Source organism: Emydura macquarii, unplaced genomic scaffold (genome assembly GCF_026122565.2).
Source record: "Emydura macquarii macquarii isolate MOO-44397 ecotype Brisbane River unplaced genomic scaffold, CSIRO-AGI_Emac_v2 contig_2680, whole genome shotgun sequence".
NCBI classification, from domain to species: Eukaryota; Metazoa; Chordata; order Testudines; family Chelidae; genus Emydura; species Emydura macquarii.
In genome coordinates, this window is record NW_027132817.1 from 3,725,446 (window position 1) to 3,745,808 (window position 20,363).

The 20,363-nt window shown below is 37.7% G+C and overlaps 1 protein-coding gene across 2 annotated transcripts in view; it reads right to left on the reverse strand.

Moving 5' to 3' along the window:
* The window catches only part of KHDRBS2 (KH RNA binding domain containing, signal transduction associated 2), a 542,753-nt gene that overhangs the window by 408,887 nt on the left and 113,503 nt on the right, over positions 1 to 20,363 (reverse strand). For both annotated transcript variants that reach the window (XM_067565543.1, XM_067565544.1), the window contains exon 2: positions 9,333 to 9,460. In XM_067565543.1, the coding sequence (XP_067421644.1) occupies positions 9,333 to 9,460 (128 nt within the window). The remainder of the gene's footprint in view (positions 1 to 9,332; positions 9,461 to 20,363) is intronic.

Here is a 20,363-nt window from a genome sequence, read left to right on the forward strand (position 1 = left end):
ACTGAGGGCTGCTCACATGCTCCCCTTTCTGTGCTATCCAGTGCAGTAGTCTGGGAGTTGACCTTCTCTGTGAAGACCAAGGCAAAAAAAAACATTGAATACTTCAGCTTTTTCCACATGATCTGTCACTAGTTTACTTCCCCCGTTCTGTAAGGGGCCCACACCTTCCCTGACCTCGTTCTTGTTGCTAACATATCTGTAGAAACCCTTTTTGTTACCCTTCATGTCCCTTGCTAGCTGCAACTCCAGTTGTGCTTTGGCCTTCCTGATTTCACCCCTGCATGCTCGAGCAGTATTTTTATACTCCCCCCAGTCATCTGTCCAAATTTTCCACTTCTTGTAAACTTCCTTTTTGTGTTTAAGCTTACCAAAGACTTCTTTGTTAAGTCAAGCTGGTTGCCTGTCATGTTTGCTATTCTTTCTGCGTACTGGGATGGTTTGTTCCTGCGCTCTCAATAAGGTTTCTTTAAAATACAGCCAGCTCTCCTGGACTCCTTTCCCTCGCATATTAGCCTCCCAGGGGATCCTGCCAATCAGCTCCCTGAGATAGTCAAAAGTCTGCTTTTCTGAAGTCCAGGGCCCATATCCTGCTGTTCTCTTTTCTTCCTTTTGTCAGGATCTTGATCTCTATCATCTCATGGTCACTGCTGCCCAGATTACCACCCACTTCTCCTTCCCCTAGCAATTCTTCCCAGTTTGTGAACAGCAGGTCAAGAGGAGCACAGCCCCTCATAGGTTTCGCCAACACTTGCACCAGGAAGTTATCAGCAACACTCTCCAAAAACGTCCTGGATTGTTTGTGCTCTGCTGTATTGCTCTTCCAGCAGATATCAGGGTGATTGAAGTCCCCCATTAGAACCAGGTCCTGTGATCTGGAAACTTTCACTAATTGTCTAAAGAAAGCCTCATCTACCTCGTCCTCCTGGTTTGGCAGTCTATAACAGATGCCCACCATGACATCACCCTTGTTGCTCTCGCCTCTAAACTTAACCCAGAGACTCTCAACAGGCTTTTCTCCAGTTTTATACTGGAGCTCTGAGCAATCATAGTGTTCTCTCACATATGGTGCAACTCCTCCACCTTTTCTCCCCTTCCTGAACAGTTTATACCCACCCATGATAGTGTTCCAGTTGTGAGAGTTACTCCACCAAGTCTCAGTTATTCCAATCACATCATAGTTCCTTGACTGTGCCAGGATTTCCAATTCCTCCTGCTTGTTTCCCAGGCTTCTTGCGTTCATGTACAGGCACCTAAGATAACTAGGCAATTGCCCTACTTTTTCAGGACATGTCAGGTTGCACCCTCTTCTTTGCACTTTCTCCTGCTCTTCCTAATATTTATGTTGTGACTTGTGCCAGAGGTTGTGGGTGAATATTAAACTTGGGGGAGCTCTTTTCTGACTGATAAAGAAACTTGGTATCATCTGTCATCAGTTTGTAAACTAAACTAAAAAGGAGACTTATGTGAAAAAGCTGCCAGTTCAGTGACTTTCATTAACTGTCAAGAGCTGGTAGGAGTAGAAACCTTTTTGCATGTATGATAAAGAACCTTTTACTTAAACAATTTAGTGAGGGCCCCCATTGTAATGAAACACAATTGAACTAAATACATCACTGTCCCCTCTTTCATTTTGGGTTCTTCTGCTGAAAAACTCCATCAGTTTTGCTAGACAAGACCTATTCTTCAGATCCATATTGGCAATTACCTAGTTTCCAATATTTTTCCAAGTATCTAATCCTTTCACTCCTGAAAAAGTAAAAGTTGACATTCCCAATCTATAATTAGCCTTTTAGTTTCTGTTTTCTTTTATAACAAATAATCGACCTTCTTCCAATCCCCAGGAACTTTTCCTTGCTTGAGTGACATATCAAACTCTCCTGCTGCCATACATGTCAACAAGGGCCTCATTTCTCTGGTTACAGCAATACTACCCTGTTTCCTCTGCAATTCTAATATTGTTTCATGCCAACCAATCACTGCCTATTGCTCCCTCCACTCACTTGCTTAAAAAGGTTCCAAATACACAAATCATCTGGAGAGGATTAACATAGCAACAATTGCTGTGAAAACTGGACAGATAGCTGTCAGGCCCTGAGGGGATTAACATATAAAAGGAAGAGGATGCTAGGCGGAAAACATCACCATCTTCTCTAGCTGATGTGACAAAACAAAGGCAGGAAATCTCAGCCTTCCAAATAAACTCTTTGGCTCTGGTGAGTGACTGTGAAAGTTACTTACATGAAGGTATGAGTTTATAAAATGTGAGAAGAATCAAACAAAAACTTTTCAGTACAGTGATACAATTTTATAGAATAAACATAATATTAAAGGCAAGTAATTGTTTTAACTTACTGTACATTTTTTCCCTAGCTCATTCACACATTATATAAATTACTGCTTACACACAGCAGAAGCAATGAACAAATCCAATTTTCACACAAGGATGAAATCCTGCTTCACTGAAATCAATGGAAAAACTCCCATTCACTTGAACAGGGCCAGGATTTCCCCCAAATTGAACAATCTTGCAACTGATACTGTGCACTATATGCAAGGCCAAATTTTCAAATGGAAGCCTTATTCCTTATATGGTACAAAGGAGCAAATTTACACAGCAAGGCTTAAATGCTATTCTTTTTATATGTATGCTACAGCAAAATTAGAAAAGGAATTGACATAAAAATTAACTGCTATTAAATGGAAAAAATCTACATTATGGACAGGGCAAATTTACGTGACATACTTCATTTAAAGAAATAGTTGCAATAATATACTAATTAGAAAAATTGCACACTAGGATGAACTTAATGTTATTTCAAAAGGAAGTTTTTGTCTTTCTTCAAAATAAAGCATAAAAAATAAGGAGTGATTATGGCTTGACAAATGGATTTTTGATGTGTTTGAATAAAATGCATACATATGAGTTAGGTGAAAACATTCTTAGATCCAAATGGACCCATCTCTGCTCTGCTCCTTGTTTTCCTTACACACACACATATTGCCATGGGAAATAACGTCTGTAATAAAATGTGGTCTACACTACAAAATAGTTTGAGAACCCTTGATCAATGGTATGAAATAAGCCTGGTCTTTCCAGTGCCTATACATTGGCAATGTTATTTGTACAATATAAAAAGAATTAAGAGGTATAATTTATATAAAGACTTGTGTACTGTGGTGATATGCTGCCATTGTTTTAACAACAAAATGTGGAAGGTGCTGAACTACAACACCTTCTAAAACCCTCGATAGACAGCTAGAACAAAGGGTTCCAAGGACATCTTCTTCTTAGCTTGTGATAACACCCATTAGCTAGGAGGAGAGGGAGCTGTGTGTGTGTGCCTGCAGATGGGAAGAGTGGGGAATCTACAGTATTGCTCACTATTGCAATTTAATTAAATGCATTATCTCATAATCATAATCAAGAAGGGAAACTATTACTTGACAAGAAAGATAACAATCAGTGCACTTTATTTGAAAAGTTTTTTAAAAAAGTGTTCCATATAAATCAAGTGGGTATATCAATAGTACAGGATAGCAATCAATTCATTGATTTGAAGAGGGGTATGAAGGCCTTGTTACGGAACTCTGAGGTAATCTCTCCTTGGACATTTTTTTTTTTTTTAAATACTTGCCATTGTGTGCAATGCATTGTCCTCCAAAAGGGGGAAAATGTGCTATTCAGAAATATTTTAATGAACCCCAGAAATAACACATCTCTGGAAAGGAATGATTGAAGTACACATAGATAGAAAGCGAGTGAGAGAGAATGCTTGCTCCATCAGAGGCAGGAAGTATCTGAGATGTCATAAGGGATGTCGCCAACATTCCTGCCTCATATCTTATGGTACATAATATTTTAAAAACTAAGAACCAGTACCCCCACATGAGGTATATATGATTTGCAGAACAAGGCTGGACTTGAGGAAAGTGAGCAGACCATCAGTGGTTCTTCCTATACTAATGGCGGAGCCACATGAAGCAGAGACACATTTTAACATGGCATTTGTAATTGCAGGAGGCTAACAAAGTTTCTCTGGCCAAAAGGGCCCCAGGTGAATTGAGTTATATGCTGGCTTAAAAAAAAACCCTCTCAAATTATCTATAGCATACTGTTTATACAAGGTTCTGGCTGAGTTAACTCCAGTACTAGTCTATAGCTAGGGCCCAGGTGGTACCTCAATAAATGAAGGAATACCTTGAAGGGGAAAGTGAGTGATGCTACAAGAGACAGCTGCACATAAAAGTTAGGTAATCATCAATAGTTAACTACAAAATCCAGAAAAAAGTAAGTAGCAACTGAATGAACAGCATGTTATTCACCTACGGTATGCAGAGTAGATAGGCAGCCAGCAATATTCACAGAAAATACATGCTCAGAATAGCCATCCCATCTCTTTTCCAGAAACTTTCTGAGGTACAAGTAAACTGGCCAATAAAATATAAGGACTTAAGTAAGAAATTCACAAATTTAAAAATTGTCTCTTTTCCCTTCTTTTTTTCCACCATTGACTCCTGGCTGTACCTCTGCTATTGGCTTGCCACTTTGTCCTTTCTCACTTGTATCTAAGTGTTTTAAATTATGATTTTATCTCCTTTCTTGCCTCTTTCTATCTCCTTTTCTATCCTTTTATCCTTTTCTATCCTTTCTATCTCCTTTCTTGCCTCTCTCAATTCTTGCCTCTCTTACAATTACATTCCTTTCTGTTGCCCAACATCCCTCTTTGCTCTCTCCTACATATACATACCCTAACAGTGTATATAAATTGCAATTAAATACACACAGCTGGTCCAGGTCAGCTGACTCAGACTAGTGGGGCTCAAGCTGTGGGGGTTTGAGATTGAGGTGTAGATGTTTTGGTTCAAGCTGGAGCCCAAGCTCTGGGGCCCCGTGATGGGGATAGGTCTCAGAGCCCAGGCTCCAGCCTGAGCCCGAACATCTACATTGCAATTTTTAGCCCTGCAGCCTGAGCCCCACAAGCCTGAGTCAGCTGACTCAGGCTCTGTGGCTCGGTGCTGTGGGTTTTTTAATGCAGTGTAGAGAATCATTAGCCTCATTTGTCTTCATCTCCCAACGACTGGAACTTCAAGCATATTCTTCAAACCCCGAAGACATCACAGAAATTAAAACTTCCTTGCATATATGAAATACTAGTGAATTGGAACTACAAAAACATATGTTTCTTTCTTTCTTTCACTGCAAAAGTCTTAAGCTCTAAGGAGTCTTCTGAATTAGTACAGAGGTTTTTTGTTTGTATATTTTAAAGGGGGGGGGTAATTAGACAAAAATGTAATAGTTAATTAACTAGATTAATGGTGACTTTGGGGAAAATTCAGAGGTGAAGCTCAGCTGATTTGACATATACCTTCTTCTAGCCCTCCTGCAAAATGTATGTTATCCTAACATTGACTACGTCTGGACTTAGGCTCTTTTGAACTCACTCTCATATGTAACTTGCATTCCTCCTTTAAACATGAGCTCCAAATTTGTACCACCAAGTCAAACTAAGGCTTGGCCTGCACTAGCAATTTACGTTGGTATAACTGCATCGCTCAGGAATGTGGATTTTCTGTAACCCTGAGCAATGCAGTTAAACTGACCTTAATCCCCATGTAGACAATGCTATGTCAATGGGAGGTCTGCTCCCATTGATATGGCTACCGTCTCTCCGGGAAGTAGATATCTTACACTGATGGAAAAAGCCTTCCCATTGGCATAGGAGGCATCTTCACTAAAGTGCTACTGCAGTGCAGCTGCACCACTGCAGCCTTTCAAGTTTAGACAAGTCCTAAAAACTAAGGGAGTTGTGAGTTATCCTAACTCCCATACCTAAGGGCTAGAAGTAAAGTGTGGAGAAGAAAAAGGAGTTAACAGGAGAGCATAAGAACATATAAGCTAATGTAGATTATTTCCTGTTTTAACTTACACCTTCTCACAACTGTTTGCTGGGTTTGTTTACACAGTAACCTGATCTGAAATAACCAAATTGGTTATAATTCACACTTTTAGTTATTTTGGTGAAAGTTTGTCCATTGATACCCTAATTTGAGAAAAAAAGTTTTCTATTTCAGTGTGCTGTAAATTAATTATTTTTGTTCTGAAATGGGAGCATCAACACAAAGCTTTGCACCAAAATAACTAATGTTCTGAATTACAACCAATTTAGTTATTTTGGTTTCAAATCCTTACAGTAAATTAAACTCCCTTACATATCAGATCTTTAAGTGAGTGCAAGAGACGACCTTACACATCACTTCTAATTTTCGTCATCACTTTTTTTTCATCATTTTGACATCTTCTTTTTTGAATGACCCAGAGTTAAATCTTTCCGGAATGTGACGTTACTTGAAATATGATATAAAATCTTTGTAAACAAACATCTTTCATTTTGACACATTTATTAAGTTGAGGAGCTAAACAGATTTGCAAGTTGAAAACCCAGTACTATCATCTTAGTATTTCAGTTGATTTGTCTAAATTGGAAACTTTAGGATCAAGGATCCTTCATGGCTTAAAGGAAAATCGATTTGTGCCTTTATCTGACACAATAATATTAGATAGTCGTTACTAATGATCTCTGATGTTTTTTCTTCTGTCTCCAACCAGCAATTTCAGGAATCAAATGGTACACATGTGAATTGTAGACAATTTTATAACACTCATTTTGCAGGTTGAAGAACTTTTTAGATACTAGAACACACCTTTTGTGTGTTCAGATTAATTTTGCTGAGGACTAACCATCTGCTTCTGAAGCTGATATTAGCTGTTCTATCCCTGTCGTACCCTGGGGTAGTGATGCTCAACCCGTGGATCTAGAGCTGCATTGTAGAACTTTATGTTCCCATATGCAGTATAAAGTAAGGCTTCACTGGTGCAGACACCTTGACAGGGGTGAATTGCATCCAAAAAGCTGATTTGTTGATTGGCAGCCCTAATTAAATTACTGGAGAGTCTTTAAGCAACATGCAATGTATTTTCTTCCCCCAATCTGGTCAGATGTTTTGACCCAAAGTTTTGTGCTCCTGGGCACACTCAGCAGATGTGTGTAGTTACTCCCACCCCCTTCTCTCCACATCCGCTCCAACAGTGCTCATTCGGAATTTTAATTTTTTTAAAGTTTATCAGTGATTGCTGATCATAAAATAATTTTCTTTTGTAATACAGCAAATAGAAGAAGCAGGTCTATCAGACCAAATAATACACCATTTGACTTAACATTTTTCTATGGCATATCCTTTTCCCATCTTCCCATAAACGTGGGTCTCATTCTAATCAAGGGCAACTATTGCCATGGTCTGATAAATGCATGATACTATGCCCTTATTGCCCAATTTATACATTTTTTCTAGAATAATGTTGTGTGGAAATCTCTTACAAGTTAACATACTGTCTAAGCAGTACAGCTCTGGCTTGATGATAACTCATTAATACATTCTTCTTACGTATCTGGCCTATTTTCTGCATCCTTTATTCTTCCCAAATCTTAAAACTTCCTGGCTTCTGCTGTGGATTGCATTCCAAATTCTTGCTAAGTAATCAATTGTAATATTTCAATTTGTAGACTGATCTCTCATCTGGAGGTCAGGAGAAATATCCTCCACTCCCCATGTACAGCACTATAGAACTGGCTAACAACCATTTGGAGGATTTTCACTTTCCTCAAATGTAACTTATGATGGTTACCACTAAAGAAAGGGCATTGGATCAAACTGACTGATAGTCTGATCCAAAATGGCAAATCCTATGTTCCTAGGAAGAAGATAACAGAGAGAAGCAAAATATGTGAAGATTTGAGAACTATACATTCTGAAAACAGAATGTTGCTATGAAATCATTAACAGAAATTTTCTGAGAGTCTATTTTATATCAGTGAAAAAGAGATTCCTTACTTACAGTACTGATAATTTGTTTGACTGCTCAAAGCATCCAGAAATGTTTTATAACTTACATTTCTCATTAATGTAACAAGCTAATTAAAGCAAATGAAGGTTAATTTAATCATACACAGGTACTGTATTTGAATAGATTATTGCATTTATCTATTAAATAGTTTGTCTTTCATTCTTCTATCCTCATTAAACAGTATTCTGAATACTTAGAATATCAGCAAATAGCTTTTATAAGGATACAGTATTATTATATTCTTATTAAGAATTTCAGGTCACCTACAGCATTTATACAAAATGTTACAAATCTAGGCAAAGTACCTCAGGCTATGAAGAAAGAAAGTAATTCTTTATATCACTGTGTGCATTTCTAAGGTCTTTACCATTTGGATGATTACATTATCTCAGTTTTATATTCACTATTCAGGAGATAAATGTCATCTTGAATCATTGAATCTCAATTTTTTACACCTTTCATTTTGGTTGATAAGCTTTTTACCCATTGTAATTTATTGCTATTACTGATGAAAGTATAAAACTAAAAAACTGAGACTGTAATCAAGGATAATGGTGAACCAAATACCATGTGATAATAAATCAGCAAGCAAAAAAAAATGCTTTAGAGATAAATTGAGATGTTTACCATTTCAAGTTGAATACTGTTACAACAACTGTTTATGTAAAATACAAGGCTTTACAAAGAAAAACACATTTTTTATTTTATGTAAAAATACAACGTCTTGGCTCTTTATTATATAGAGCTGAGGAAAGGCATTTTCAGATTAAGAACCTACACTTATGGCTAACATATGACAATTGTGGGGTCTTTCATGACATAAATGTTCATTTCTCATGACATATAATGGGGAAAAAATCAAACTTCTAAATGAGAAGAGGCTGTGGCCAAAGCGGAGTTAATTTTGCAGGGAGGCATGTATATTGTTAAAGTCACTGCTTGTAGTTATCCAACTACGGTTCCTTTAAATTAGTCTAACAAATGAAGAAACTGCAGCACACTTGAGCTAACTTTTCACAATTATTGGGCTTGCCTTTAAGTTATTGCTGTGCAATAATATTCTGTTCTCAGTTTGGTCTTTAAGTTTATACAACGACAATTCCTGCAGTGTTTATTAAGGAAAAAATCTTATGGCAAATCAATTAACCTTTTGCCAGACTAAGGACCTGATCCTAAGCCCATTGAAGTCAATGGAAAGACTTTCCTTGACTTTAATGGCTTTTGAATAAGGACACAAATTAGAAATTGGATCAGACTATTTAATTCCAGGAAAATCCAGGAATGAAATTGTCATCCTGACTTTTAAATATCCTGAAGCCCTGCATATTGTTTTTAAAGTAAAAAAACAAAATAGTTAAGCATGTGATAGTGTTTCACAGCAGAGAAGTGGAAAAATCACTAACAGTATTTTAAGTTATAGCTACAGTACCTTGGGATACTGCTTGACAGGAATCAGTACTCTTTCTGACAGCTTTATGTTTTTGTTGCTGATGACATCAAGGTATTTCTTTTCTTCATCTTCTTTTTTCTCATCAGAACCCTGAAATTTTTCAATTTCTGAAAAATTTAACAAAAAGAAAGCAATCAATCATTCGTCATCCTCAGAAATTCTGCTTCACATGACTTTTTCCACTGTTTATAAAAAATATGATGTACTTGGACAAAAATCCTGTTCTGTTGTAAAATTTGAGCTGTGTCTGGTCTTACTTAAATCAATGGGAGCTGCACCATTAACTCCAGTGAAACCAGTATTTCATACAAAGAGTGGTATTTAAGGAGGGAGTTTCAAAAGCACTCATGATCGTTTTAATTCTGCTCCCACCGATGTTGATGGTAGAACTCATACTGATTTTAATGGGGGGCAAAAATAGGACAATGTTCAATGTTTTTGAAAATCCCACCTTTAAAAACACTACCAAAGATTCCATTTAGTCTACCAAATTTGAGAAAAGAAGCACTTCAGCCATGCTTGATGGACCTCTGTAAATGGGATCTGCCAGTCAGTAAAATTCAGTTTACAATTATTTAGCTTAGAATGAAAGAATTCAAGAATGGAAGAATCATCTTGTCATTACTCTACTGACATTTTCCATGTTTTTCATGGAGGTCAAAAATAAACTTCAGGTCACTTTTCCAAATGAGATCACTTTTGTGTGTGTGTGTGTGTGTGTGTGTGTGTGTGGGCGCGCGCACGCACATGCGTTTGTGTGTATTTTTTTAAAAAGCCGCTACTGTTATAACAGTTTCAATCAGCTGATCATGCCATAATAAAATTCCTGTTGGCTTTTTAATTTAGATCTCATGAAAAATTGGAGTTAATGGACTATTTATAGTTGTACTGCAGTTAGCATTTCAGGACCAATAATATTTAATTGATTTGTAAAATTAAATCAAGGGACAGGACCAACTGTTACACTACATAATTTCTAGCATAAACTAAGAGCAAGGCTGTTAGGTGGCATAGTTCAGTATACAAGAGAATAATGATACTTAAAAGCACTTGACAGTCTCAGAAAATTGCCCTCAAAATTTATTCAAATTGGCTTCGTTATGAACAGTGTCACATACATTGACAACAGGTTGTAACACTGTAAGCAAAGGTTAAAGATAAACAGCAATGCATCACTTTGAGGGGATGAGTCTAGTATAGTATCCCGAAGCTTAGTGTTACCAGACGGCATGATTATAAATTCAATATTTAGAGCATTATCATTATTAATAATTATTAAGTGTAGCGCCCATGATATTATAGGAGCTTTCCAAACAAACATTCCAGAAGGGGCAGTCACTGATGCTGAAGAGCTTGAAATCATAAAACAGAGGCAGACAAGCATAAATGAGTGGAAGGGGAACAATAATAAGCAACGTATATGCAATTAATCTGTAAGCAGGACAGAAGTGTGCCTAAGATACCGCCATAGAATCATAGAATCATAGGACTGGAAGGGGCCTCAAGAGGTCATCTAGTCCAGTCCACTGCACTTATGGCAGGACCAAGCATTAACTAGACCATCCCTGATGGGTGTTTGTCGAACCTGCTCTTAAAAATCTCCATTGATTTTTAGTCTTCCAATGAAGACTCCATCTTCAGTATCTGTGGATAAATGTTGATCTTTTAACATTGACTACTCTAGGTCCAACCTTACTTAAAACCTTCATTAATGATCAGCACTTAAATATCACTGTGATGGGCACATATGAAAAACAGGCATAGAATGGATCTAAAATAGAGAGTAAACTGTGAGTAATTTAATGTTTCAGATTGCACTAAATTTGAAAGAGAGATGCAAATATTACTCAAGACAAGAAATAATGGAAATTGACTCAGAGATTAATTTAATCAACACTAAAAGAAATAAAATGAGTTCCAATTTGAAAAAATGCAGCCTAATGTACCTGGGGAAAACAAATTGACACACAATATTCAATGTGAGGGAGAAATCTGGAAAGTAGCATGGCTGAAATAGAATGAGTGACAGTGGACAGTATTACACAGAAAGTATGGTAGCAAAAATAGCCAGTGCATTCTAGAATAGGTTGGTAAATAAATTCTCTCATACACAGTTCTAATGTAGCCATACCAGGAATGTTCAGTTTGGGGATTTTCATTACTGGAAAGACGGACCAACTCAGGAACGGATTAGGAAAAGAGAAAAGAAAAAAAGTAGGGCCTGGAAGGACTGAAAGGGCAAAAACATATAGCTTGTTTGGAAGTTGATTAAGATGACTCACCATCAAGAAGAAGGAGGAGTTATTCAGAATGGTCCACAGAATCACAAATAGGAGGAATGGGATAAATTTAAGAAAGGGAATATTTAGACTGCAAACCTGGAGTTGCTTCCTGGCAGGAGAACTATTAGACTGTGCAATATTCTCAAAGGAAAGTGGAGCAAGTTCCTGCCACATGGACATAGTTGAAAAATTCTTGTCAACATTAGGACCTTCAGAACACAATGTAATTAACAAAAATTACCTATTTCTTTGACCACTTATAATGTATCTTTTCTCTGTTGCACTGATGGGCATGAGAGTGAAATCCTGGTTCCACTGAAGCCAATGGCAAAACTCCCATTCACTTCAATGGGGCTTGGATTTCAACCTCAGGTCTATAAAAAGTAAAGAATGTAAAGTATAAGTTTTTTTTAAAAAATTAACTTTTATAGCCATGGCTTTTGTCTTTCCATTGTGCAAGTATTTAGGGAATCTTGCCGTATTTTGGTTTACAGTATATGGTTGTTCCACAGAGAGCCATATACACCATGTTATAGAAATGACTCTCTCTGTACACTGTATTTCAGTAATGTGCAAACTTGAACAGTTACTTGAAAAAGAATTTTAGGGGTTTATCATAACAACTCTTAGAATTCCACAATCCTTTTTAAACCACCACACCTTCAAAGGGCCTACATCATGACCCATCCATTAACAGGAGTCAGATCCCACTTGTGCTTATTGGGCTGCTCCTTGGACCAGTCACAGAGCTCATGAAAAAGATGCACTTACACTCTGTCCCATCACTAACAGGCTGATCATGCTGCTGTTTCAGTGATTAGGTTTGTGTCCTGAACTCACTTTTTGTCCTCCTCATGGCAGGCAAGTCCCTGATACTAGATCTCAGGGCTGGCTGAGAAACCTCCTTCCCTTATGGTGAAATATGAGCAGAAGGCCACCATAAAGCATATGCACCATTTAAGGGCGTAAGTAAGATTTACGTGATACATAGGCCCTTAAGACATGGTCCAAAGACCACTGAAGTCAGTGTAAAGAGTCCCATTGCTTTCAATTGGCTTTGGATCAGACCATTTACAAGCAACTGCTTGACATTGGAGGGCTACTAAAATTTCTGAAGAGTTCTGGAATTAGAATAAGGAAGGGGAAGATATGCCAGTGCTCAGAGTAGATGTAATACATTCATGATGAAACTAAGATATAATATAAATATGGGGGAAGTGAGCAGCACAAATTTATATGCTCACTCACTTTTTCAAAAAAATAAAACATCCCTCCATAATGTACATTCACTATTTAACCCCATCAACAACAGAAAACCCACCCTCAGTGCAACATACATTATGAAAATACACTCAACAACTTTAGTTTTTACAACAGTATTTTTATTTGTTATCAATACAACTATTAGACATTTTGTTTTTGCTGAAGGCCAGAGACAATGTAGGATTTGAGAAGAGTTAAGAGGGTAGGTCAATGACCATCAGCATTGATCCAACTAGAAGAAAAATGAGAAATCCAGTGGAAAGTTTTCACCAACACTGATCCTATGAGAAAGGGAGAAAAAAAGGAAAGAAAGCAGCTTTTGAAGAAAACTTCACACATTTTCCACCAAGCTAACTGAATTAAAGGCGGAAGACAGATAGCTATTCAATTACCTCCTACAAAACCTGTCAATCCTCAAGCACACTTCATTCTTGCCTTTCATCAGTAACACATATAGTTCTCTTACACTCTCCTTCTATATAATACACATTCATCATATCTCTCTTAATTGGAAGAGAGCACGCATCACAGTCACAGACCCAGGGGTAAGGTCAAAACCAAAGAAAAGTTGCCGGGTTAGAGAAATCCCTTACATTTTTAGAGGACATGTTTTCTCCCATGGAGAAATTGTATATATATATATATAAAAATGAACAAAGCATGGAGATATAATATTCTACAATGCCCTAGTTTCCCCTATGAATTTCATGGGGGAGGAGGGGAAATCATCTTTCCCCTTTATGTGAATGATCTATTGCAATGTGAAAAAAAAAAAACACAACAGAAAGAGAAAGTGGCTCTTGCTCTTTATAAACTATCTGCTTTACTTTTACAGTGCCAATAAAATGATGTTAATTATAGTTCACTTCACTGTACTTGACATCTATTACAAAACTTGTGTCATGAATATAGTTTTTTCCATTAAAATTAGGCATCCCACAGTAAAAACAACCCCTTGCTATACTTAGAGTCATGTCAAAACTCATCAAAAAATAATGTTCTTCTTGTCAGTCTGTCCAACCTACCATAAAATGGAATCTACAAACAACTCCCTAAGCTGTCACCATTTGTTTCCCACTTAAAGGAATTGTGCAAGAACTTACCTAGCTTCTTCCTGAGGAGCCAGCTTTTCAGTTTCTTATATGGCATTGCAAGTGTTGGCATTTCTTCATTAAAAAACCCCCCACAATTTGTTCATGCGTAATGAGACTATTTTCAAGAATGGTGTACTTCAAATTGGTAGAGATTTTCAATTCATCTGTGAATGATATCACCTAGCTCTTGCATGTACCTAGGAATACAAATAGCAATGTGTATCTAGTGTTAGGAGGCTTATGCTCAGTGCTCTACATAAATAATTTCTAGGTGGATGGAAGTGCTTGGATGAAGTATTTAAATTAGAAGAGAGTGAATGTGTGATATTGGTTGTAAGTACTTCTGTGTAATATTTTTTGAGAGATGATTGAAGATTTTATTTTATTAATGACATTATATTACTATTGTCATCCTTGTCATTTATTACATAATAGCACCATGAGTGTGCATGGTGGATAAAGGTAGATTTTCTGCCCCAAAGGCTTTACAGTTTAAATTGTAAATGTAGCTTCCAATAATTCTGTGGCTTGAAAGCAAATACTAAACAGCTCGAATAGCAGCAATTGGGCAAATGAAAGTAGACGGGTTGCCTGGAATCCCTGGGCATGGAACCTATTGAGAAAGAAAAAAGGACCAATATAGGAACCCAAATGATGGACTAACCTGAAGTATCAAATCTGGACAGCCAGTGGGTGCTAGAAGGAGTTATTTGACTAGGCCAACCAGCCACAAGCCCAAGGTAACCAGCCAATGGCTGGATCCACCAACCCACATATCCTGCTACAAGCTGGAATCACAAGAGAGAGACAGCACCTGACTGTGAGTCTGAGCAAAGAGGAGAGCAGGAAAGGAGATGAAACTCTGTGACCAGAAGAATACATCTGAATTAGAAGTCTGACTACCAATCTTACCTGATAGGCCTTATACAAGGGGCCAGGGGAGAGGACAAGAGTTTGAGTAACTCAGTGGTCCCCAAACTTTTTAGGTCACCCACCCACCACTGGGGCTAAGAGCAGGACCATGGCTGGAGGCCGGAGGCTGCAGCTGGGAATGGGATTGCAGCAACTGGGGGCTGAGTCAGGAACAGCAGCCAGAAACTGAGGGCCAAGCCTGGGGGCTAAGGCTGCAGCCGCAGCTGGGCCATGGTGGCCAGGGGCCAGGCACCAGGGGCCATGGCCAGGCACCAGGGGCCAAGGCTGCAGCCAGGCACTGAGGCTGTGGCTGGCTGCCAAGGCTGGGAACAGGGCCGGGGTTCAAGCCAGGGAACTGCAGCTGGCAGCCAGGGTTATGGGTCAGGGACAGGAACCGAGCCATGGTTGGAGGGAGGGACTGGAGAAGAGCTTGGGACAGAACGGGCATTCCCTCCTCACTCCCAAGGCCCAGGCCCTGCTGCGCCCCCTCCCAACATTCCTCCACACCCCCCTAGGGAGGTGTGCCCCACAGATTGAAGACCTCTGGATTAACTTCAGGACCTACTTAACTCCAAAAAGGAAGATGACACTGAAAAAGCTAATGCTATTTAAACTACACTCTTCATGCATGAGTGGGTTCCAACATGAGAAAAGACCTGGCCCGAGAGATTAAAAATTAAACAGTATTCCCAGACAGGCAAAATGTCACACACATTTGAAGGAGGTATGTCAATACCATAATCAATGCAAATGACATTCTGGCCTTTACCTATATGTAGGCTACAATATCTAAATAACTCCCAGTGCAGTATGCAGTGTACACAGACTGCCCAATACATGTAAGTATACTTTGGCATTTCACCCACTTTTCTTCTGGACAGTCTTACTATTGCATATAGAAGGATTAAGATTGCTTAGGGTAGGGAATGTCTGAATATTGTTGTACGGTTGATAATGAATTTTCCTATACCTTATACTCAATGAGAACAGATTTTTGTTTTACTCCTCATATCTGACTAAATCCTCCTCTTTCACTTTTACTCTCTCTCTTTTCTAATTAAATGGTTGTTTCTTCATGTAGCCATTTGATCCTTGACTTTATAGACTACTGTAACTGAAATTATCCCAGAGTTTATAGGGGTGTGTTTATTAATTTATTTATCCATCTGCCTGGTGAAGGCACCACACAGAAAAACCTGAGTGTCAACATCTTAAAAAAATTCATGTTAATGGCTGAGACTTGATATCAAGCCAAGAAACCCAGCAAACCCTGGGCCCACTGGTCCTAAGATGGATGACACAAATGCTTAGGGAAAGGAGCCAGTGCAATAGACTCCACCATATTTCGGAACAAGGGTACAGTATTGGGTGGAGAACTACATAAATGTATATGTATAAAGATCAGTAAAGTGCTTGAATCAATATATATTCTTAGCACATGTACAGGAATTAAAACCAATAATTGTTTACAAATTGACTCAAAGCCTACAGAAGAATCTAACGCTGTTCTCCTAAAGAGAAGCAAAAAACCAAAAAACCAACAACCACCAAGCAACTGCCACTACTCCCTCAGCAAAAAGCCTTAATACATGGGTTGGCCTTTCCGGATATCCAGTACGTTGATAGATCTGGGATCGGACCTGTGGAATAAGATCCAGAGTAAAGGGCCAATGACTGAAAACACATTGCCCACAACCTCCTCCGCTTTAAATCACTGGGCTACTAGCTTGAGCACCTCCACAGATTTCAACTGCCACAGTAAAATCTGAAGATAGAAGTAATTTCTCATGCAGCAAAGTCCCAAGCCATTGAAGCTTGATAAGTGAAAATCAACACCTTCAGTTATACCCCAAAATGAGCTGGAAACCAGTGCAGGCCATGAAGCTAAGGTGTTGTGTGCTCTCAGCAAATAGACCACCGCAAGCAGATGTTCCATTGTATTCTACACTAGATGCAGTTTCTCAGTAGTAATCTCCAAGTGTGCCTCCATATAGAGTACATCACGGTAATCCAATCAGGAGTAGACAAAAGGCTCAGATAATTCTGGTGCAATGCCATCAGAAATGAAAGATCACAGCATCCAATAAAACACAGATTAAAATTTACCAGATATCTCTTAAAGATATGATATACAAGAAGATTTCACTGTAGACTGAAATTGAAAGCTGATTAAAAAACTAGTAAGCACCTACAGGCAACTATTAGTGAGGTAACTATATATCATTTACACAAAAGCAGAGAATTCATAATTATTATAATATATTAAAATATATAAAACCCTCCAAGTTATTCTTTCCTATCTTCTTAGAGGTAGATTTTCAAAAGAACTCAACATCCAGAAGCTCCCATGTGAAAACACGTGTGCTGAATTCTGGTGGGATTTTATTTTCTTTGGTTTTTTGAAGTCTGGCACTTTCTGTCCATCTTTTACACTGTAATTTCTTAACATCAGAAACTGACTTTATCTCTGTATCTTACACAGTGCTGAGTACACTGGCCCAGATTCTGCAACTGACGCTATGCAAGTAGTCACATGTGCCAATATTGCCTCACTGACCAGTGGTGCTCCGTGGAGGCATGGGGTCTGCCCATGAAGAGTCAACTGCAGAATTGGAGGCACTGTCAGAAATAACTAATATAATCATGATCAATATTAAAAATAATAATTAATACTGGGCAAGGACATTTCCACATATCCATAGTGATGATTATTAAAACATGCAAAATATGATTCCAAATAATTCCAGGATCCTTCATTTCATACAAAAGAAACTTATTTTGAATTAATTGATGTTCTAATAAATTAAATAATTATAAATAAGTCATTCATCAGCGCATCTTAGCTTTCTCAAGTATATTAGGATATACAGTGTACAATAAAAAGGAGCATGATGTAACAACTTTAGTATCCGTACAGAAATTTGGAACACACACTTATTCAGATGGAGGTAGAAAAGTTCTAAAACCTGTGCCATTACAAACATTCTCGTTTCAAGACAAGAACTGTAACATTTGCTTGACATTATAAGCCTAGAATGTATAAAATCTATTATAAAGTAAACAACAGTGAACCTGAAAAACCAAACCAAATAGCTTTGTATTTGAAACAGAATTAGATGATAATCAGGAGAGTCAAATGACCCAGTGTAAGAAAAGCATTCCTTAGGGTGAGTGTTACAACTTAACAGCACATCACAAGGTGCAATATTTGACTTTAACTTCACAAGAAAAAGATGAACGGACAGATTGTGCCACCCTCTTTCACACAGAGTAGTATGTTACACTGCAAGTAGCTCTAATGGTTAAACATGACTACGGGTGGTGGGATATGGCCCTTAGTTTGTCAGTAAAAATATATCTATGACCTTTCAAGTTCACAACAGAGCCTGCTGTCCTAGAGTCACATTTGTGTAATCTATCCTCATCCAAGACCATACACCTGTAAGAGCTGTGGAAAATCCTGGATTTCACTCCAATTGCACAAAAAGTATACATATAGGAAAAAACACTGGTTTTTTGGTTGCTTGGTTACTGGATATGCTTACTGTGGTGAGAAGGATATATTAGTTGATCCTTTCACACTGAAAAAAATTAAAAATTGATGCTGAGTCATATAGGATAGAGGCAAATGACCCTAACAAGTTTGTCCTTAAAACCAATTAGCCTCCTAATGGTAATAAAATCTCTCTAGAAAACAGCAAAAAGGAAAGGCTGGATAGACTCTCTGAATAAATAGTCTATGGTTCATTTGAGGACCTTCAGATTTCATTCAATTACTAGCCATAGCAGTATTACATAACCATAAGGACAATGTTTTAGCCACTGTTGTGAAATCAAACAAATTCAAATTATACAGACATGTCTTTGCTACATATCTTAAAGAACCCAAAAGCCAAGCTAATTAAACTTTTTTTGAAAGAAAAAGAAAGCAGCAACAAAAATAATGATATCAAATAGTGATGATACAAACACCCTGAAAGACATTCAGATTCCAAACTCAATAAATGCTGGACAGGCTTGTTAAGGAAGCAAGGTAGCTCTATAAGAGGAAGAAAATAAGAGTGAGCAGGGGATAAATCACTTCATTCCTCAGGATCATGTATCAAAATTTTTCTGTGTTCCTCCATAAACACAGAACTGGACATGCACCAACATATTAATATTTTAATTTTACCAAAAACACGTTCTAATCAGAAACTGAATGTCACAATGTTAACATCAATAGATACCCTTGATGTTGAGGTCAAGAAGCTTTATTACCTTCAACTTCTAATATTATTGGAGTTGTGAATCTGTAATGTCAATTCATAGATCAGTGATTCAACATGATTTGGGGATAATATTAATAGTTTTAAATAGTTATAGAAGGTGGCAAGTAGAAAGATCTGATCTTGCTACATTTAAGATTATTATCACCAGCTCAGAGATTATACTTCCTGGGGATAAATTTGGTAGTAAGTTTCACAATAAAATACTCCATTCAGTAATAGACCTATACTAAATTTGACTACCTGAAATAGGGAAGTTTATGATTAAACTAGTCAAAGGATAAGTGAAAGACATAGATGGGGCCTTTGTCTCCTGATTAAGAATGATAATGGTCATTTGATGCCTGCATTTGTGTGTGAAATATATAGAAAAGATTTAGAACTGATGGCAAGTGGGAGTGGTGACCTAGTAAAATACAGAAGCTTGATTCAAGGATTCAAAGTAATGCTAGCTAAAATATATTAAAAATCTTGATCGCTTTTGGGAGAATATTGCTATTTAAAAAGTCTGAGAAGTTATAACACAGATTAAATATGCCTTTCATGAAATTCTTCCAAAGAGAAAGAAAGCCACAGGGTAAAATTTTAAAGACTGACATTTTTTATAAAGTGTCTTTGAAGTCATATGTATCCCTCATTGGGGATATAGTCTGCATGGACCATGATGAAGGCTTGATGTCAACTGTTGTACTGGCAGAACTGTAGTATGCTGTTTGCTGGCCAGTTGGACTTTAATAAACAAACCACTCTAGAGGATCTTAAAAAGCCTTATGAATATGCTGCCAGTTAGATGAAAGGCAAGTTGAAAGCTGCCAATATTTATTATATTTGATTCAATGTTTCTTTTACTGACAAAGATACCGGTCAGGGAAAAGTGAGTTATAGGCTATAGAGATTTACTGATTAAGTGAGTCCAGAACAAAAAGAAAGCAAAAACAAACAAAAACAATAAGCCATTTTAAGATGCATTTTTTTTGTGGAAATGTCTCTCCAGTTCTCTCTAGGCCTGGACAATTTTGATTAAGATGACTGAGAGAAAAGAGTTCATTGTCAACTGGGATTTCTCTAGCTTCCACAGCCCTAAAGTCCATCCAGCAAGGCACTTAAACACAAGCTTAAGTGCCTGACTGGATTAGGCAGTAGTGAAAATATTGACGTTGCATATCATATAATTTATCATTTATAAAACCT